Raw genomic sequence first — 17,341 nt, forward strand, 5'->3', positions numbered from 1 at the left:
AAGAATCCTATCATAGGTGAAAACCCTTGAATAGAATGACTTTCTCTCTGCTCAGGAAATAATCTAATAGAATTGGAACTCTATCCGACATGTTAAAAGACATTTGCCACAGATGGGGTCGCTCAGACGTCGACATAATGGCATCCAGAATCAATTGAAAGCTTCCAAATTTCATGTCCAGGTCGCAAAACCCCCAGGCTCGAATGGTGGATGCCCTCATAATGCCGTGGACAGGCTTCAAGTTTCCCTACATATTTGCCTGTTCCCTGCTAATTTCTCAACCCCTTACGAAGATCAAACTGGACTTCCAGTGGTCCTGGTGGCTTTAGACTAGTCTTAACTCACCTGGTAACTCATCTTAATGGCATGGCGGTTGAATCCACAATGCTGGGGGCCCGTGGGTTCACAAAACCCATCAAGACTTTTTTGAAAGCTAGGAATCCCTCCTCCTCTTTGGTTTACCACTGCGTGTAGAAAGCTTTGTTCCTCTGGTGTGAACGTTTTCTCTGTTCCGATTTACTGTACTTTCTTCAAAAAGATATGGACTTGGACATCAGTGCTTTGAAAAGTCTGGTATCTGCTCTGTCCACTCTTTTCCAACTCCCTTTGGTGTTAAAAAAGGCTGTCCGCACTTTCATACAGGGTGTCATGCATGCCGCCCCTCCCTACTGTTCTCCAGTTCATGTATGGGACCTTAATCTGGTTCTAGACACCTTGCAATCACATCCCTTCCATCCTCTGCCTGACATCATAACTTGGCTCCTGGCCTGGTAGGTGGCATTTTTGGTGGCTGCCTCCTCAATTTGCTTTTTCTCTGAACTCGCACGTATTGTTGGCCAAACCTTCCTTCACCATACTACATCACGAAAAAGTGGTCCTCTGTGTTGTGCCTCCTTTTTGCTGTAGGTGGTATCGTCCATCACTGAGAACACTGTTTCACCCCCAACCCCCCTTCTGATTTTCAGATTCTCACTAGAAGGCACGCACGATCCATAAATTGGGTTTAGTTTGAATTTACTTTTTTCAAATGTCTGCCTTCAGACGCTCTGACTCCCCTTTTTTTATTATTTCGGATGGGGCCTTGCGGCTTCCGAAACTGTCATTTCATGTTGGATCAGGTCAACCGTGGTCGAGGCATACCGTACAAAGGGCAGGGAACCTTCTGTTTACTGCACATCCGGCTCAGGCTGCGTGCTACTTGGACCTCTCTACACACTTTTTTTGCAAAGTTTACACATATGCATCCACTGATCTCTCTTGATCGCCGTGTTTTGCAGATGGAAATATAACTTATCTAATTTTCCCACTGTTCTAGAATGTCCTATGGTCTACAGCTGTCTCCCCCAATGACACACATGAGAAAATAAGCTCTATTTTTATTTTATTTTTTGCACTGGCTGTAACCTCTTTCTCGTCATATTCATTGGGGGACATCACCTGCCCAATTTGGTTTTTAGAATTCTCCGAGACCTTTGTCCTTGTAAGAGCGTTTGTTTCAAGTGTCCCACATGATGTTCTACTGTTTTAATGTGAAATTTTTCAGTGTTTTCACCCTACTCTGCTTCTGCTGCTTGCATACAAACTGATTAGCTTGGTGCCTGCAGGGAGGGGTATAGCTGTAGGAAGAGCTAACCCACTTTTGCTTAGTGCCTCCCTCCTAATAATAAAAGCTATACCTACGGACTTCAGCTGTATGCTAGAGATATTTTACGACAAGTGCAAAATAAATTTCGGTACTTAGATTATTGAACATCTGCATAGAGTCTGCAGACAAGGAAAGAAATTACTGGTTCTATTGTTACATCCCACATATGCACCCAACAACACTTTCCCTGTCGGTGGTATATAGTATTACTCTGCACTCATTCTAATTAATGGTCCGTGCTTTCTCCAATGGCTCTGCTCAGGCTAAGGGCAGGGCATCCATCTTTATGATGCACGTATGCTGTCCTAGTTGGATAAAGACTTTCCAGTTACGACAGCTCTAGGTTTTGTAGCAGTCTGATGCACCTTGCACCAGTAAGTATGTCTTATTGGTAGAGTTGGGGTTGCAGAATAGTACCTTTTATTTACAACAATGTTCTACATTTTTTCAGTTCCACTGTAGTTCTGTGGTTGTAGCCTAAGTAAAAAAAAACTTGTGCTTATGTGAAAACTAGCAAAAGTGCAAATTGCACCTAAAAATGGCCCAAAATTAGTTGTTTTTTTTTTGTTTTTTTTTCCCCCAGCATTAAAAAAGTGCAGGTCACTAGAGGTTTCCCTTCCAGTTAATTTGCTGTCCACTGCCTGTTATTTAAAGTCCATCTCCAGTAACAGATGACAAGGCAGAAAATAAAGAAGGGGGATTATTCATGCCGCCCATAGTAGTGTATAAAAAGCAAGGGGAGGTAGGGAGAGAGGCAGAAACACAGACATGGCTGCAGCTACTAGTAATTGATAGACAGCTACTGAAATTGCACCTACACTGCTCAGTATTGCTGTATGTTTTATTGTTGGTGTTATTTGTGTGTTACGGAGTTAGGCCGGTGTCACACGGGCGTAAGTGCATTTGTGCCACATATTTGCGTGCGCATGTCTGTGTTTTACTGTACTTGCGCTTTTAAATCTTGCAGCCGTGCTCCCATTAATTGAAATGGGCAATTGGTGTAAATAGTGCAATATTTTCTCTTTCCCCGCACAAATGTGCAGGAAACTAGAATGTGCTGCATATGTGTTTTTTTTTCTTCCTTTTTTCAGCAATAAAATGTGCATACAAAATACACTGATGTGAACAAACACCTTGAAACCAATGGCTTCTATTTACTGCATTGCCCACACAAATTTTGTGCACACAAAATGCTGCACAAATACATTGATGTGAAACAAACCTTAGGCTGTGTTGCCACATTGGGCTAGTATGGCAGTTTTGCAACTGCGTGCCTTTTACTGCGTCATCTAAATGTTTGTGGTGCAGGTTTCAGCTGATTCAGTGAGTGCCTTCCGCAAAAGCTCTCGCTGATTTCTTCACTCACTGACTCATCACGGATTCTCTAACTTCCCGGTGTTGTACAGACTTGCAATTTGCCGTGAATATTCTTTAGGTCCTAAAGTGGACACAGCTTGATTTATAAAATTCGAAGTGCGAAAAACGTAAGGTCACCTCCACATGGTGTTTCCTGCGTAATGCGAACAACCATGCAAAGTGGTGAACATATTTTAATCCTTAGTTCCTCTGAAGTAACCACAACTTCACAAAATTTTCAGTACGAACAGGCAAGTTACCAAATTACTTGGGTGAAAGCGGGTATATCGGCTAGTATAATATATATTTATATAGTAAATAGATTTTTACAAAGCTGGAGCCAGTACATTTCTTTGACCAAAATGGGACTGTAGAAATGTATTTTTTTTTTTTGCAATCCAGGGCTCTGGAGTTGGAGTCAAAGTTAAAATTACCAGTAAAAGTGAACTTTGATTTATTCTTTGCCCGAGCCCTTCAACTACAAGGCATATAATAAGCAGATATAGTTGTTGTTAGCCATTTAGTTGTTCACGGCCCTAAAGACGAGCTCCTTCCATGTTTTTCGGTTTTGCACTGCTTCTTTCAGTTGTGTGATATCCATGCCAGTATCAAGCAGATGAGTTTTCGTCATTTTACACACTAGAGCTTATCCTGGTAAGCTAGTGACACTAGCTTTTTCTTTTCTGTTAATAACTTTTTTGTCTTTTGAAGCTTGGCGTACTGATTTGCATGTGAAGTCTATTATACTTGCATTATGTAAGGGTGTTTTTATACACTTGCACTGCCCAAACTTAAGTAAATAATTTAAAAGGCCATCACCTAGGGTGATAAAATCTGTATGGGGAGTAATCCATCGTCAATGCCATCGTCTGTCCCCCTTAACTTTCATTCTTGTCGGTAGTGCATCCTTTCGGAAGACTTCCTGCCAACAACGATTCTTGGTTCCAGATGTTGTTGCCCAACAAATGAGCATTTGCTAATTTTTCTCTGATCGCCAGCACCTCTACAAGGGACAGGAGTGACAGGAGTGAAAATTTAGCCTATGTAAACAGCCCTTAACTCGCCTTTAAATGTTGAGGTTTTTAGAATGTCAGGACTTAGCCCGGCCATACACATTAGATTAATCAAGGCTGAACCTGCTGATTTTTTAATTTTTTTTGGGCAGGATTGGCCAGTCATCAAATATGTATTGGAGGGGGAGCCTTCCTCTCTCAACAGCAAATGACTGGAGAGATAAGGAGCAGGGGAAGTTGGGTTTCAACATGTCTGATCCTTTTATTCTCAGAGGAGATAAGCCTCTTTACATGGGGCAACTGTGGGCTGTAAAAACTTTTCATGATGATTTTGTTTTTTGTGATAGTTGATCCAACAGGGTACTGAGCAACAAATCACTCCGTAGTCGCTAGTCTGAAATAAAGCGATTTAGTGAGAGTTCTTACTCAGTGTAAACAGGCAGTAGATCGTCTATAAACAACTACCTGTTCACTGTGAATGGGGACAGGTAGCCGGAAGATCTCCAGCCCGCTCCACCTCCATCATTAAACTGTTGCTCCTTTGTAAAAGCGCAGAAGCAATAGCCATTTGGAAAACAGGGTTACTTTACACATGATTACTGTCGGGCGACGAAGCGCCTAAGGGTGTGTTCACACATTGAATTTAACTGAAAGGGTGAAATCTGCAGCAAATCGGCAAAGTGAAGGAGCAAAATCTATTGCAACCCTACATGAAAATCTGCAACAAAATGGCAAATCTGTCTCAACACCCTCTTAACTCTTCTCTCTCCATTAAAATAAACAAAACAAAACACCTTAACGAGTGCAGGAGAGTCATATGGAATAGCTGTCAGCCAAACTACTGACACGTATAGCAAACTTTAGAACTCTAAGGCTAGATTCACACATGCAGTCTTTTTTTTTTTTTTTTTCCTTCCTTCTTAACCAGGGTTGGCTACAAGAAAGCTGTAATTCTTTCCATTAAATTTTTTATTTTGGAATATTAAAAATCAAAATGCCTTTGTGAATCTAGTCTAAAAGTAGAAGTTGGCTTTGGCTGAACTTTTATTGTAAATTACCGTGGTAAGTATTTTCAAGAGGAACATGAAGAAAATCGTAGTCCCCTCTGCTGTGGTATAGAAGACCTGTCACGCCCTCGGATTCATCCATTGTTCTTGCCTCACTGATATGCCTGCAGAAGAGCCCGATACTAGTCAATTGTCAAGTGGGCGGTTTCTACTGCACAGTATCAATGGCTTATCTGAATCATTGCACCCAGAAAGTGACCTCCGGTATGGATTTTCAAATCTGCTGCATGTCCGTTTCAGTTGCAGATTTTACCCCTTCCTACGTAGCAGTGAATCCCCAGCAAAATTGATACATACAGTGTGATAGACATGATAATTAATTAATCATAATCCAGATCAACAGCACCTTGTTACAAATTCTTGTAAAAATGTTGCCGCTTGTAGACCTACCCTAAGGCCAGTTTCAGACGAGGGTATTTAACTATATAGTCATATTACACTTGTTACAGATATGACATTAACACAGTATGGTGTCAGTATTTGCCTTTTTCTGTTTTTATTTTTTACTGGGTAAATACTGATCCATATTTGCCCAACAGAAAATAGCAATACGGAGCAGAAACTAAAAAAAATGGTCATGCTCCGTAAAATATATTAGGATAGAAAATCGGCTTTGAAAAATACAGCCACGTGAATGGATTTATATTGGCTCCGTGTTTTGGGGACAAATGGGAGCTAAAATACACTCGTCCAAAATAAGCCTAATAGCTATTTGTTGGGCAGTTTTTGTGTAGACTGCGCTCTCCATTAGCTGTGATGTTCTTTTTGTATACAAATATATGTAACATTACGTCTAGAATCTGATCATTGATTGAATATTGGCTGCTGACTTTGTTCCACCTGTCTAGATCGAATTCCTAAATGCATGTAGATGTGAGTGGTTGCATATAGATAGTTCACCCAATCATTGCAGTTGCGATTTTCTCTTTATTCTAAATATGACCTGTTTAACAATGCATGTTCTTTTTCACTGGTGCTGTCCACCCTACGTGTATAACAGCTGACCAGAGTAGGTTCGTCAACCATCTTCAGCAATTTATTTTTTTTTCTATCTTCCGTGAAAATAGCCAGTGGCATAGTCGCTGACTATTGATTTTCGTCTACTCAGTGATTCTGACTCTGATTTTGTCCACAACCTAAAATTTTCAGCGTTCTGCCTGATGGTCTCAACCCTGGTTTGTGTACCGTGAAGCATGATAAATGTGTTTTTGTAGCGTCTGTTCTTGTTTTTCTTAGTCCTGTCAATTAATGTGTATGTCATTCACTTTTATATGTGCTACATGAAATCAATAGTTATTAAACCTTCTATGATATGTGTGTGGTTTCTTTAGACCCACCATTTCAGATATCTCTACGAAGCTCACCCCATGATGGTAAAGGCTTAATTGGTGAGAAGAGACGGCATTCAAGCCCAGCCACAAATAGCTCAAACCTCCAAAGACCTACACTTAAAGAGAAGAGCAAAGAGAATCAAATTCAGAAGTCGTGTCGCAGGCCAGAGAGAGGCTCCGAAAATGGTATGGGGCATTCTAGGTTTTTGGGGGTTTTTTTTTCCAAACTTTTTTTTTATTTTAAATTTTCGCAAATATTTTCCATTACCATTCAATTAAAAAAAAAAAAGAAGAAAGAAATCTTAATAAAATAATACAGAAACAAATCATCTTGGAAAGATACAATGATATATCAAACATATTGATCTCCTGTGCCTCTTTCCTGCCAAAGTTTACTCGATATTTTAAATCCTCCCATTATTTTGTATAAATCTGAGTTTCAAATAAAACATAATAAAATGTAAAAGAAAAGGAAATAACCAGAAAGGGGTACTTTCAATATTTCTGTTGTCCTCTCCTGCTGTCCCCGTCCAGACCCTATCCTATGCCACATGTTCGGTTTCGGTCCGTCCCGTTATCCTGCCTTCTGCTGATTTTCAGTCTTCCCAGAGAGTCTCTAGCCTCCTCTATTAGGTACCAGGTTGTAGACTGAAAGGGCGTCACTATCTTACTAATTTCTTGGTCGGTGTAGTGTGACTGGAGGAAGATCTGCCATTTGAAAAATGCTCTTCTCTTTGTGCCTCTCTGTCTCCACTCGTTCCACGCTTAAAGGGGTTGTCCCGCGCCGAAACGGGTTTTTTTTTTTAAACCCCCCCCCCCCGTTCGGCGCGAGACAACCCCCGATGCAGGGGTTAAAAAAACCACCCGCACAGCGCTTACCTGAATCCCGGCGGTCCAGCGTCTTCATACTCACCTGCTGAAGATGGCCGCCGGGATCCTCTGTCTTCATGGACCGCAGGGCTTCTGTGCGGTCCATTGCCGATTCCAGCCTCCTGATTGGCTGGAATCGGCACGTGACGGGGCGGAGCTACACGGAGCCCCATTCAGAAAAGAAGACCCGGACTGCGCAAGCGCTGCTAATTTGGCCATCGGAGGGCGAAAATTAGTCGGCACCATGGAGACGAGGACGCCAGCAACGGAGCAGGTAAGTATAAAACTTTTTATAACTTCTGTATGGCTCATAATTAATGCACAATGTACATTACAAAGTGCATTATTATGGCCATGCAGAAGTGTATAGACCCACTTGCTGCCTCGGGACAACCCCTTTAATAGGTATTTAAGTTGGGCTACCAGCTCTGTTATTCCCGGGATTGTTTGCAGAAGCCAATGTTTGAGCAGAAGTCTTTTCGCTACTAGAAGAACTAAGTGGATGAATCTAGGGAATTTTATAGTAGATCCGTCCGGCCCTGTCCTCTCGTCATTGTGGAATATTACAGTTTGTATCTCCCTGGCTACTACTATTCTCCATTGATCCTGTATTTTTTTTTCTTAGAGAAAGTTTTAGCAACTTTTTTTTGTTTAGATCCCGTTTCCAGCTATTTAAGATGGCCAATGCAATCTTAAGTCTGACACAGAATGTCATTGATAGTGTTTAACTGCTGCTCTTGTGACCAGCACTGGCCAATCAGCAGTACAAATTCTGCTTTAGGACTCCTTCACTGGTGAATTTTCACTGTATACCCCGCGGTGATAATCCGGCCGCGGGGAACGCAGTGGAAGCTTTCCATAGCGTTGCTATGGAAATGTAGCCCCCCCTGTCCACAAGCGGAGAATCATAGCGATGCTCGCGGACGGCAAATCGCAGCATGCTGCGAATTGCTGCGATTCTCCGCGGTGAGCCTGTCAGCTGGCTTCTGCTCCCCGCCGGCAGAGATCTGCTATGGGATATCGCAACGCCCATGGACAGGCAGCTTCAGCTTCAGGACAAAATTCTGTGCCAGCAAAGCAAAGTTGCTTTGTTTCTATTCTGAACACTTAGGAGTAATTTAAAACCATTTTAGAATTTGCAGTGGCGACCAGATTTGTTTTTGTTTGTTTGTTTTTGGGTTTTTTTGCCAGGGAATTTTGCAGCCAATAACTGCTTTTAATGAATGATCATCCCATGTGTTTGCCATTCAGAGAACGACCACCACCATCACCCCCATCACTCCTCCATAAGGATTCTGAATGGGTTTCACCTGTGTTTAATTCTCACTATCTGAAAATGGGTTTTCTAAACCGGCCATCTCCTCATAAAAATAAGATAAAGGCCAATAGTTCTTTAGAATAACTGTGCCTGAGAGCCCATTCACACCTGTTAGGGCTTTGTTACGGATTTCTGTCTTTCACTTTTGGAGCAAAGAAATGGAATTAGAATGAAAATGTACACTTTAATTTTTTTCCCTAATATTGATTTCAATGGGTTTAAAGAAAAAAAGGTGAGACTTTCAATTTGCTTCTGTTTCATTTCATTTCCATTGTTTAAAGGGGTTGTCCCGCGAAAGCAAGTGGGGTTAAGTACTTCTGTATGGCCATATTAATGCACTTTGTAATATACATCGTGCATTAAATATGAGCCATACAGAAGTTATTCACTTACCTGCTCCGTTGCTGGCATCCCCGTCTCCATGGCTCCGTCTAATTTCGGTGTCGTCTTGCTTTTTTAAACGCGCTTGCGCAGATGGGTCTTCTCCCTTCGGCTCCGCTCGGCAGCAGCAGCTGTGTTTTGGCTCCGCCCCCTTGTACGCGTCATCGCATAGCTCCGCCCCGTCATGTGCCGATTCCAGCCTCCTGATTGACGCGTACAAGGGGGCGGAGCCAAAACGCAGCTGCTGCCGAGCGGAGCCGAACTGAACAAATAGCACTGCAGACTGACATTTTTCTTTTAATTTCAGTTTGCTTCAATTAGAAAACCATGGTGGGGGAGGAGTGTTTGGCGGGTTCCAGTTATTTTTGTTTTAAGTCAGTTTCTCTGTTCCAACACAGGTGTGAATGGGCCCTTAGTCATACATTAATATAACCACTAAAGTCTCTCATATTTCGTGTCCCTCTCAGCGTCTTTACATGTACAGTCGAGTTGGTGTCCATTGATTGGGTTCCATTGAATACATACAGAAGGAGCAAATCTGTCTAATGGGGCTTTTCTCCCTGTTGATTGATTGTTTTACATATTCTAAAACCATGCAGAGCTTGATGTATCTTTAGATGATGCCGAACAGCCTAGAATTTTCAAGTCTAATTGTTTTCTACTATTAATTTTAATGTTCAACCTTTTGACAGTTAAAGACAAAGTAAAGGAGAAGTTCAAAGATCTTTTGAGTCTGAAATCGAAGAAAAAGAAGAAAAGAACAAAGTCCGGTAACTAAACATTGTTATAAATTTTACAGATAGGCCGATTCACACAGCCGTATGTATGACTTGGGTATTCGTGTGTTGTCTGATCTCCATGGAACCTGCACATGGCATATCCTGTTTTTATCCATGAAAACGGCGAATAGGACATGCAGGGATTTAAATTTTTGTTTTTGGATTGTTTGTCCAAAAACATTCATGTGAATACTCTCATAGAACCTGTGTGCCGTCCATGGAATACAGACAGTTCACGACCTCAAAATATGGTCGCTTGAATTGATCCTTGGGCCGCATTCACACAAGCTCTGTCCGCGTGCGTTAGAGGCGCGCCCAGGACGCATTTCTATAGGCGCGGACAGGGTGTGCTTCTATAGGAACCAATGGGTTCCTATAGAAATGTTCATATGAACGATTGTTAGATGCTCTAAATTCGACAAAAAGACAGCACAAGCGACTGTAGTTCGCATCTAAGCTTCGTAGTACGAGCAGGAATAGGACCTGACCTATCTTGTGTACGTGCTTTCCATAGACTCCTATGGGAGCTGGAAAGGACGCACCTTCGAACTTGTGAACAGATTACTTCAAGTAGCAGGAATTAACCCATTCAGTGGTGTGTGTTTTTTGTTTTTTTTTAAGATCCATGATCCTTTCACACGGCTATACTGCGCACCCACAGCGCTGATGTGAACGAGCCCTTGTGGAGCGTCTACATGTTGAGTGTTTTACATGCTAGATTATATGTCTTGCATTGATTCCAAAGTAGTTGTTGGATGAAAATTGCCATTGCCTCTTATTTCAGTACTTAGAGTTTGTTAGCCTGCACCTGAGTCCCGCAAACTAAGCCAAGATAATAAGAAGGCTCACCTGATTTTCACAAACTAGAAAGCTCAATCCAATAATTTGTATCTGAAGAATTTTAAAGAAAATGTGTTTTATATATATCATTTTTTTTCTCTTCTAGAAAAGACCTGTTTACAGAGAGTACCTTTTACTTATTACGTCACCCAAGTTGTAGTCCCCTGCATCTAAGGCTTAGGCCCCCCTGTCCATGCCGGCCGACGCTTCCCATAGCATTGCTGTAGAAAGCGCCAGCACCTGTCCTCGAGCAGAGAATCATTGCGATTTTTCAGCTCGCGGCAGGCAATTCGCAGCATGCTGCGACTTCCCCCTATTCTCCGCGGTCAGCCCGTGGACAGTCGGCCTTAGGCTTTTGTTAATATTAGAGCCATGGCTTCTGTTTATAACAAAGCCATGACTGATATGATGGATCCATTTGCAAATGGGCGCAGTGTTTCAGACAGCATTATTCTTGACATCTAAAATATTGAAACCCCTCCGACAGACAACAGTAGGGCTAATCTGAACAAAGAATAGACTAGCTTTAAGCTAATGGACTTTTCCAGTGACAATCCTACCTTTGGCGATGACCTTTCTTAATGTCCTTGTATGAACTTCATATTGCGCATTACTGCTTAATTGGACTGGTTTATCTCTCGTCTCCTCTCCTGTGTCTCCACCATAGAGCTATCTGGTAGTGAAGAAAATGTTGACATTTCAAAGGAGCTGTCACCCAAAAAAGCAAGCCCAGTAAAGCTTGCTACAGATTACAAAATTTCTTGTTCTATGAAGACACCTGATCCTACAAAGCGCAGAGATGTAACCAAACTAAGTGGTGAGTAATTGTAAGTTAAATGCGGATTACAGTTGCTTTTATGAGGGAAGTACTTTCGATTTTTAAAAAACATACATTTGGAATGAAGAAAAAAATATTTTCAGTGTTTTTATAATGACAGTGACCGGTCTATTGTGTTGCTTAAACCAGGGTTCCCCAACTCCAGTCCTCAGGGACCGCCAACAGGTCAGGTCTTCAGGATTTCCTCAGTGTTGCACAGGTGATGTAATTATTGTCAGTGCCTCAGACATTGCCACAGGTGTTCTTACCATAGGATATCCTGAAAACATGACCTGTTGGTGGTCCCTGAGGACTGGAGTTGGGGAGCCCTGGCTTAGACCAAGATCAGCAGCTTTCACGTTGACCATTCCAAAGGAAAAAGTCTAGAGGCAGAACAGACTGCCTGCCATTCCATGAATGTGCTTTTTTTTTATTTTTATTTTTTTTAAGGTTTTTATTTTCCATTTTTGAATTAAGCAGTACAAAACAAGAAAAGGGAAAAATGAATGAAGCAACAATGCTTCATTGGGGGGGGGGGAGTGTGCATATAGGGGATGGAAAAAGTACCTTTTCATCACCGCCTATTTAAAGATTTCTATAAAAGTTAATGTTCAGCCTTTGACTTATAGGGAAGTAGCGTTCCAACAGGTGGAGGTACTTTCCATCCATATATTTGCTTACTACAATCCTGAAATAAAAGGACTATAAAATGAATTTGGATTGAGTGCTCATTTTTTTGAAGTCAGACTAGAAGGCTAAGACGCAGACAAGTCTGCTGACCCTATCCCCAGATACGTCTGTGGAGGCTGGGAGTACTAGGCCAGACATCCCAGAGTTTTTAAAAAAATTCTGTAGACAATTGCAAGTTATGTCTTCGACTTTGTAGAATGGAATGTAAGAATTAACCAGCTTGAGCCAGCGGTTCAGAGAGGGAGGGTCTGCGGACTGCCAAGTCATTGTGATGATTTTACAAGCACACAATTGCAGGATGCAGGAAAACAAGAGAACTGCCGACCAGAAAGGTAACCCTTTGCTTTGCACCCACTCTACATGGATGAAGCAGCCTTGTGCTGCTTGTCAGCAAAAGCAAGTGTCATTATTAAAGATATTTGATGCTTTCAGCCTGACGGGTGTAGTAGGCTCTGTAGAGGCATTTGTATTGATTAGGGTAAAGAATGCGGACTACAGATGGAATTATAAATTGTTTACTACCTCCTCCCAGTTCTTTGCCATAAGTTCCGGGATACCAACTTATCTTTTTAGGAAAGGTTTTGTATTCCACTTATTTCTATGCGACTAAGGAGATGGCAGAGTTCAGCATATGCTTGACTGCCACTGCATTCCTACCGGGGGACACTGGACCCATGTTCTCATGATCGGTTGAGGTCCCAGCGGTCCATCTTCAACTGATCAGACACTTATTCCCTATCTGGTAGATGGTGGATACATTTTATATGTGGCAAATTTCACTCTAGGAAATGAGCTTCAAAAAACAATTTATTTATTTTTTTATTTTTTTTTATTTACTTTGGTACAAGATCATAATAAAAAAAAGTATTGGAGACACTAGATGCACGTATTTTATATGATTATGTACTTTTTCTAATATGCTTTTGTCTTTCAATTCCACACCACTTTCAAGATCTTTGCATGTTAATTAAAATGTTTTTTCATTCACTGACAACTAAAGGAGATCTTGAAAAGTACAATATAAATTTTGGGATCCCCCCCCCACAGTTTTAGCTCTGCTTTTTTCTATACATAAAATATTATGTTTTTTAGTGAAATTCTTAGTACCTAGTGGTAACTTTTTATTCTTGGGTCTGAACAGATGAGGAAACTCTAAGTGATTCATGCACAGAAAGTCTGCTTTGGAGTGAAGAGGATGATGATGATTACAATGAAGAAATTGACGTTACAAATGCAGATGAAGATATGGAGGATGGTGAAGCCGAATGTGAAATTGTTCGCTGCATGTGTGAGGTGCAGGAAGAAAATGACTTCATGATTCAGGTAGAACAGGGAGACTTTGGATGGTTATTTCCTTAATTTCTGCTGGTGGGGCATGGTTTATCATGTCTCACACCACCTTTAAGCATGCACAGGTATGCAAACACAAAATAACTGTTTCTAATAGTATTTGAAAGGGTTGTCCAGGCCAGTTAAACAATAAAAGCTGGTGTACTCGCCCATCCTCTGCTCTGGTGATCCAGCGCTAGAGCACCACTGTCGTCCTGGTCTTTGTTGTGTAACGGATACTACCTGACCGCTGCAACAGTCAAATGCTATTCACCTGGCATCACTGCTCTGATGCTGGGAGTCATGATGCCAGAAGAACCGCACTCGTCCGCTGTAGTCTGACTGCAGTGGTTAGTTTTGTATCTATTGTACAGCAAAAACTAAAAAGGGCCATGGGGCTGAAGCGCTGGATTACCGGGACACAGGATGTGTAAGGCTGGGCTCACACAGCTGAATTTCGCTGCGGCAAATCCGCCTGCGACCGCTGATCCCGGGATTAGCCAGTCATGTGGATGAGATTTGTCAAAGATCTCCTCCACATGGTACGGCCAATCCGTCGTGTCAAAGCTGTCAGAAGCCAGCGCTGCGGCACGGATTCCTTGGCCGCAGCATGTCTATTTTTTTATTATTATTATTATTTATATTGCAGCCTTGCCCCTCTCTATGGGAGTGCCGTCCGCAACGGAAAAGCATTCGGCCAAGCCGTTCCAAAACCCACATCTAAGTGCCGCGGGTTTTGAAGCTGTGCTTTTTCGGTGGAAATCTCGCGGTTTTTAAGCTGCTGCAAAACCGCAAGATTTCCAGTGGGAATATGACCCATGTGATCCCAGCCTAAGTGCCCCTGTTTTTGTTTGTTTTTGGTTTGGATCGATTTCTGGAAAATTGCCCTGCAAGTGAAACTCTACCCCTGAACACAGCTGTGTGAGGTTTTAGTGTAAAATATGGTGTGTTTTGCCTGTAAAACGTAGTATGCCCCCCCCCCCTATAAACTGTCTGTCAGAGGCAACTCTTTATGGTGGGGGCACTTACTCTGACAATTAGGGCCTTTGTAGGGCTGTAGGGCTTTGCATAGCCAGAGAAGCTGTGTCATATGCACTTTAATTATGTTAATAGAAAGTTGAAGGCTTCCCCAGCAGGGCCCTGCACTCCCTTTTTCTGCTATAATGTGTAGGGGCAAATCCTTCTTAATTATCACCAAGTGTTTTCTCCATTTCCTTCATGGTTTTTGCAGTGTGAAGAATGTTTGTGCTGGCAGCATGGAGTTTGCATGGGATTATTAGAAGACACTGTGCCTGAAAAATACACTTGCTATGTCTGCCAGGATCCACCAGGTATGTGTTGGTCCCTTTTGTTTGTTTTTCTGTCCCTTTATTATGGAAAAAAATGGAATATTGTACGATTTGTCAGAATACCTTCTTAATTGAATATGCTCACCATTGAGTAATCTCATTCAATTCATTGAATCATAGAATGGTAGAGTTGGAAGGGACCTCCAGGGTTATCTGGTCCCAACCCTCAGTTCAGGATTCACTAAATGTTTGTAATAGCAAAGGAGAGTAGATAAGAGCAGCACTCAGGGGTTGATTCCAGAAAAACTTTATTGGTGGAGGCGGAGCTATGGTGACTATTTAAATGTTGGCATGTGTGTATGTAACCCAGCACTTGACAAAGACTCTTATGAGTTGAAACGTTGTGGGCAATAAAGTTTTTCTGGAATCAACCCCTGAGTGCTGCTCTTATCTACTCTCCTTTGCTATTTGGAATACGGTCCAGGATCCAGGACTCTTGAGAGCGAGCACCTTCTGGAGTGGAATATCTTCCCTGGAGATATACAGGGGTTACGTGTGCTGTGATCCAATCATTATTTGGGATTACTAAATGTTTGTAAGGTGCAAACCCATCTTTAGCAAGCAGTCCATCGTATGGGTAATTCACTCCATCGTCTAGAAATCCAAATCTTCGCTGACGACACCATCGACGTAGCCAGTTGTTCACCTCTAGAATCCTCTTCCATCTTATTCCATGGCCATCCACTGGAAGGATGGATGAGAAGACCACCTGTGCTCCTAGTTCCTTCACCTTCTGTCTGAGGTCTTCAATGTCTCTGCAGATAGTTGCAAGGTCCTTTTTTTGCAGTACCATTTGTTCTTACTGGAGATGAGCGAGCATACTCGGTAAGGATAAATACTCGATCGAGTATCATCCTTTTCGAGTATCTTCCTGCTCGTCCTCAAAGAGATTCGGGAGCCAGCAGGGGTGAGCGGTGTTTTTTTTTGGGGGGGGGGTCTCAAGATCTCCCCCACTCCCCCGCTCTTCCCGGCCACCCCGGACTGAAGAGTCTTGACAGCCTATCAGACACATCTTTGCTTTGTGTACCTCTCGTGAGGTGTCAAGTCTGCAGACAGCGGCTTCTGTTCCTCGCCATAGAGAACTACCACTCTCCTTTTCTTCACAACAGCACTTCTTTTTCTCCATTCAAGAAGACTCTGCGTGCTTACTTCACAGTTCTTTGTGGGTAGAATCATTTCTTGCTGTACCTCTTTCTTCTGCTCAGAAACCAGTACCAACTTCCCCCTGCATGAGAACCTGGTACTGGTTCCCGAGCAGTATGGGTGCTGGCTGACTTCTGATCCTCCTGCTTCTTTAGGTCACATGCTTCCATTCCTCGGCTTCTGCAGGTACACTGGACATTTCTTTTCCTTCAACATTTTGAAGACTTTCTTCTACTCTGTCAAGGAAATCCTCATCTTCCTTTGAGTTTCAATGTAGCTATTCTCTCCTGAAGACTTTGAACCTTTTCCTTCAGTAGAGACACAAGCTTGCATTTCTGGCAATTAATGGTGTTGGATTATACAAATAATTCAATGGCATCAATATCCCGATCACTAATGTATATGGGGCAAGATACTTTCACACATGCTATATGTCACCATTTCACATCATTATGTGTGGACTATTTAAGAATTTATTTTTCTATTCATCCTGTTGTGGTTGTATTTTAAGTGCAAATTAATCACATCCATGTCTGTGCCTTGCCAGAAGTATGTGTATATATATTCGTGCTGCTTCGGATTTCTTTCATTAAGCCTGAGAAAGAACCCTGATGGGTTCAAAAGCTCGCTATAACATGTATTTGTGTTAGCCATTAAAGGGTATCATATCTACAAGATTACTTGGCTTCTCTTGCTGGGAACAATCACATATGTCACCACTTTGTGTTTTGAGTGGGATTTTTGTTAATTGCCTCTGTTTTGTGATGTGGCTTTTGTACTTTCTCCTAGGGCAGCGTGTGAGCCTGAAGTACTGGTACGATAAAGAGTGGCTTAATGAAGGCCACATGCATGGCTTGTCATTTCTAGAGGAAAACTACTCTCACCAAAATGCAAAGAAAATAGTTGCAACACACCAGCTCTTGGGAGATGTGCAGCGTGTCATTGAGGTTCTGCATGGATTGCAGCTGAAGATGAGCATATTGCAGTGAGTACATACCAGCACATTATACGATTGGAATATCTATAAAAAAAAAAAAATCTAAATCTAGGTATATTTAAAGTAGCAAGTACAATTATACTTCCTGCTGTATTACAGAGACCTCAGAGAAATATTAGCTAAATCACTATCTTAAGGCCCATTTAGATTATCGCTCAAAATTCACTCAAAAGCCATCTTTTTAGCGATAATCATTGTGTGTAACTGCACTTACATCGTGCAGTTTTCGTTAAGCCGTCGCTCATCGTTGTCTTTCAACGTGCTGAAAGACAATGAGTCTTATCAGGGATTCCCAGTGGGATACAGCTGATACTATTGTTTCAGCTGTATCCAGCTCCTTGATGACAGCTGGGTATGAAGAACAGAGCAGTCCAGCTCTGTTCTCCATACCCGGCACGGAGCGCCTGGCTGTATAA

At 42.1% G+C, this 17,341-nt stretch overlaps 1 protein-coding gene across 4 annotated transcripts in view; it reads left to right on the plus strand.

Annotated features, from left to right (window-relative positions):
- PHF20 (PHD finger protein 20) overlaps window positions 1–17,341 on the plus strand; it is a 76,976-nt gene that overhangs the window by 46,457 nt on the left and 13,178 nt on the right. For all 4 annotated transcript variants that reach the window (XM_066586627.1, XM_066586628.1, XM_066586629.1 and 1 more), the window contains 6 exons: window positions 6,413–6,598; window positions 9,674–9,751; window positions 11,268–11,417; window positions 13,249–13,430; window positions 14,668–14,767; window positions 16,718–16,913. In XM_066586627.1, the coding sequence (XP_066442724.1) occupies window positions 6,413–6,598; window positions 9,674–9,751; window positions 11,268–11,417; window positions 13,249–13,430; window positions 14,668–14,767; window positions 16,718–16,913 (892 nt within the window). The remainder of the gene's footprint in view (window positions 1–6,412; window positions 6,599–9,673; window positions 9,752–11,267; window positions 11,418–13,248; window positions 13,431–14,667; window positions 14,768–16,717; window positions 16,914–17,341) is intronic.

The sequence above is a fragment of the Eleutherodactylus coqui genome, chromosome 13 (genome assembly GCF_035609145.1).
Source record: "Eleutherodactylus coqui strain aEleCoq1 chromosome 13, aEleCoq1.hap1, whole genome shotgun sequence".
Classification (NCBI taxonomy): domain Eukaryota; kingdom Metazoa; phylum Chordata; class Amphibia; order Anura; family Eleutherodactylidae; genus Eleutherodactylus; species Eleutherodactylus coqui.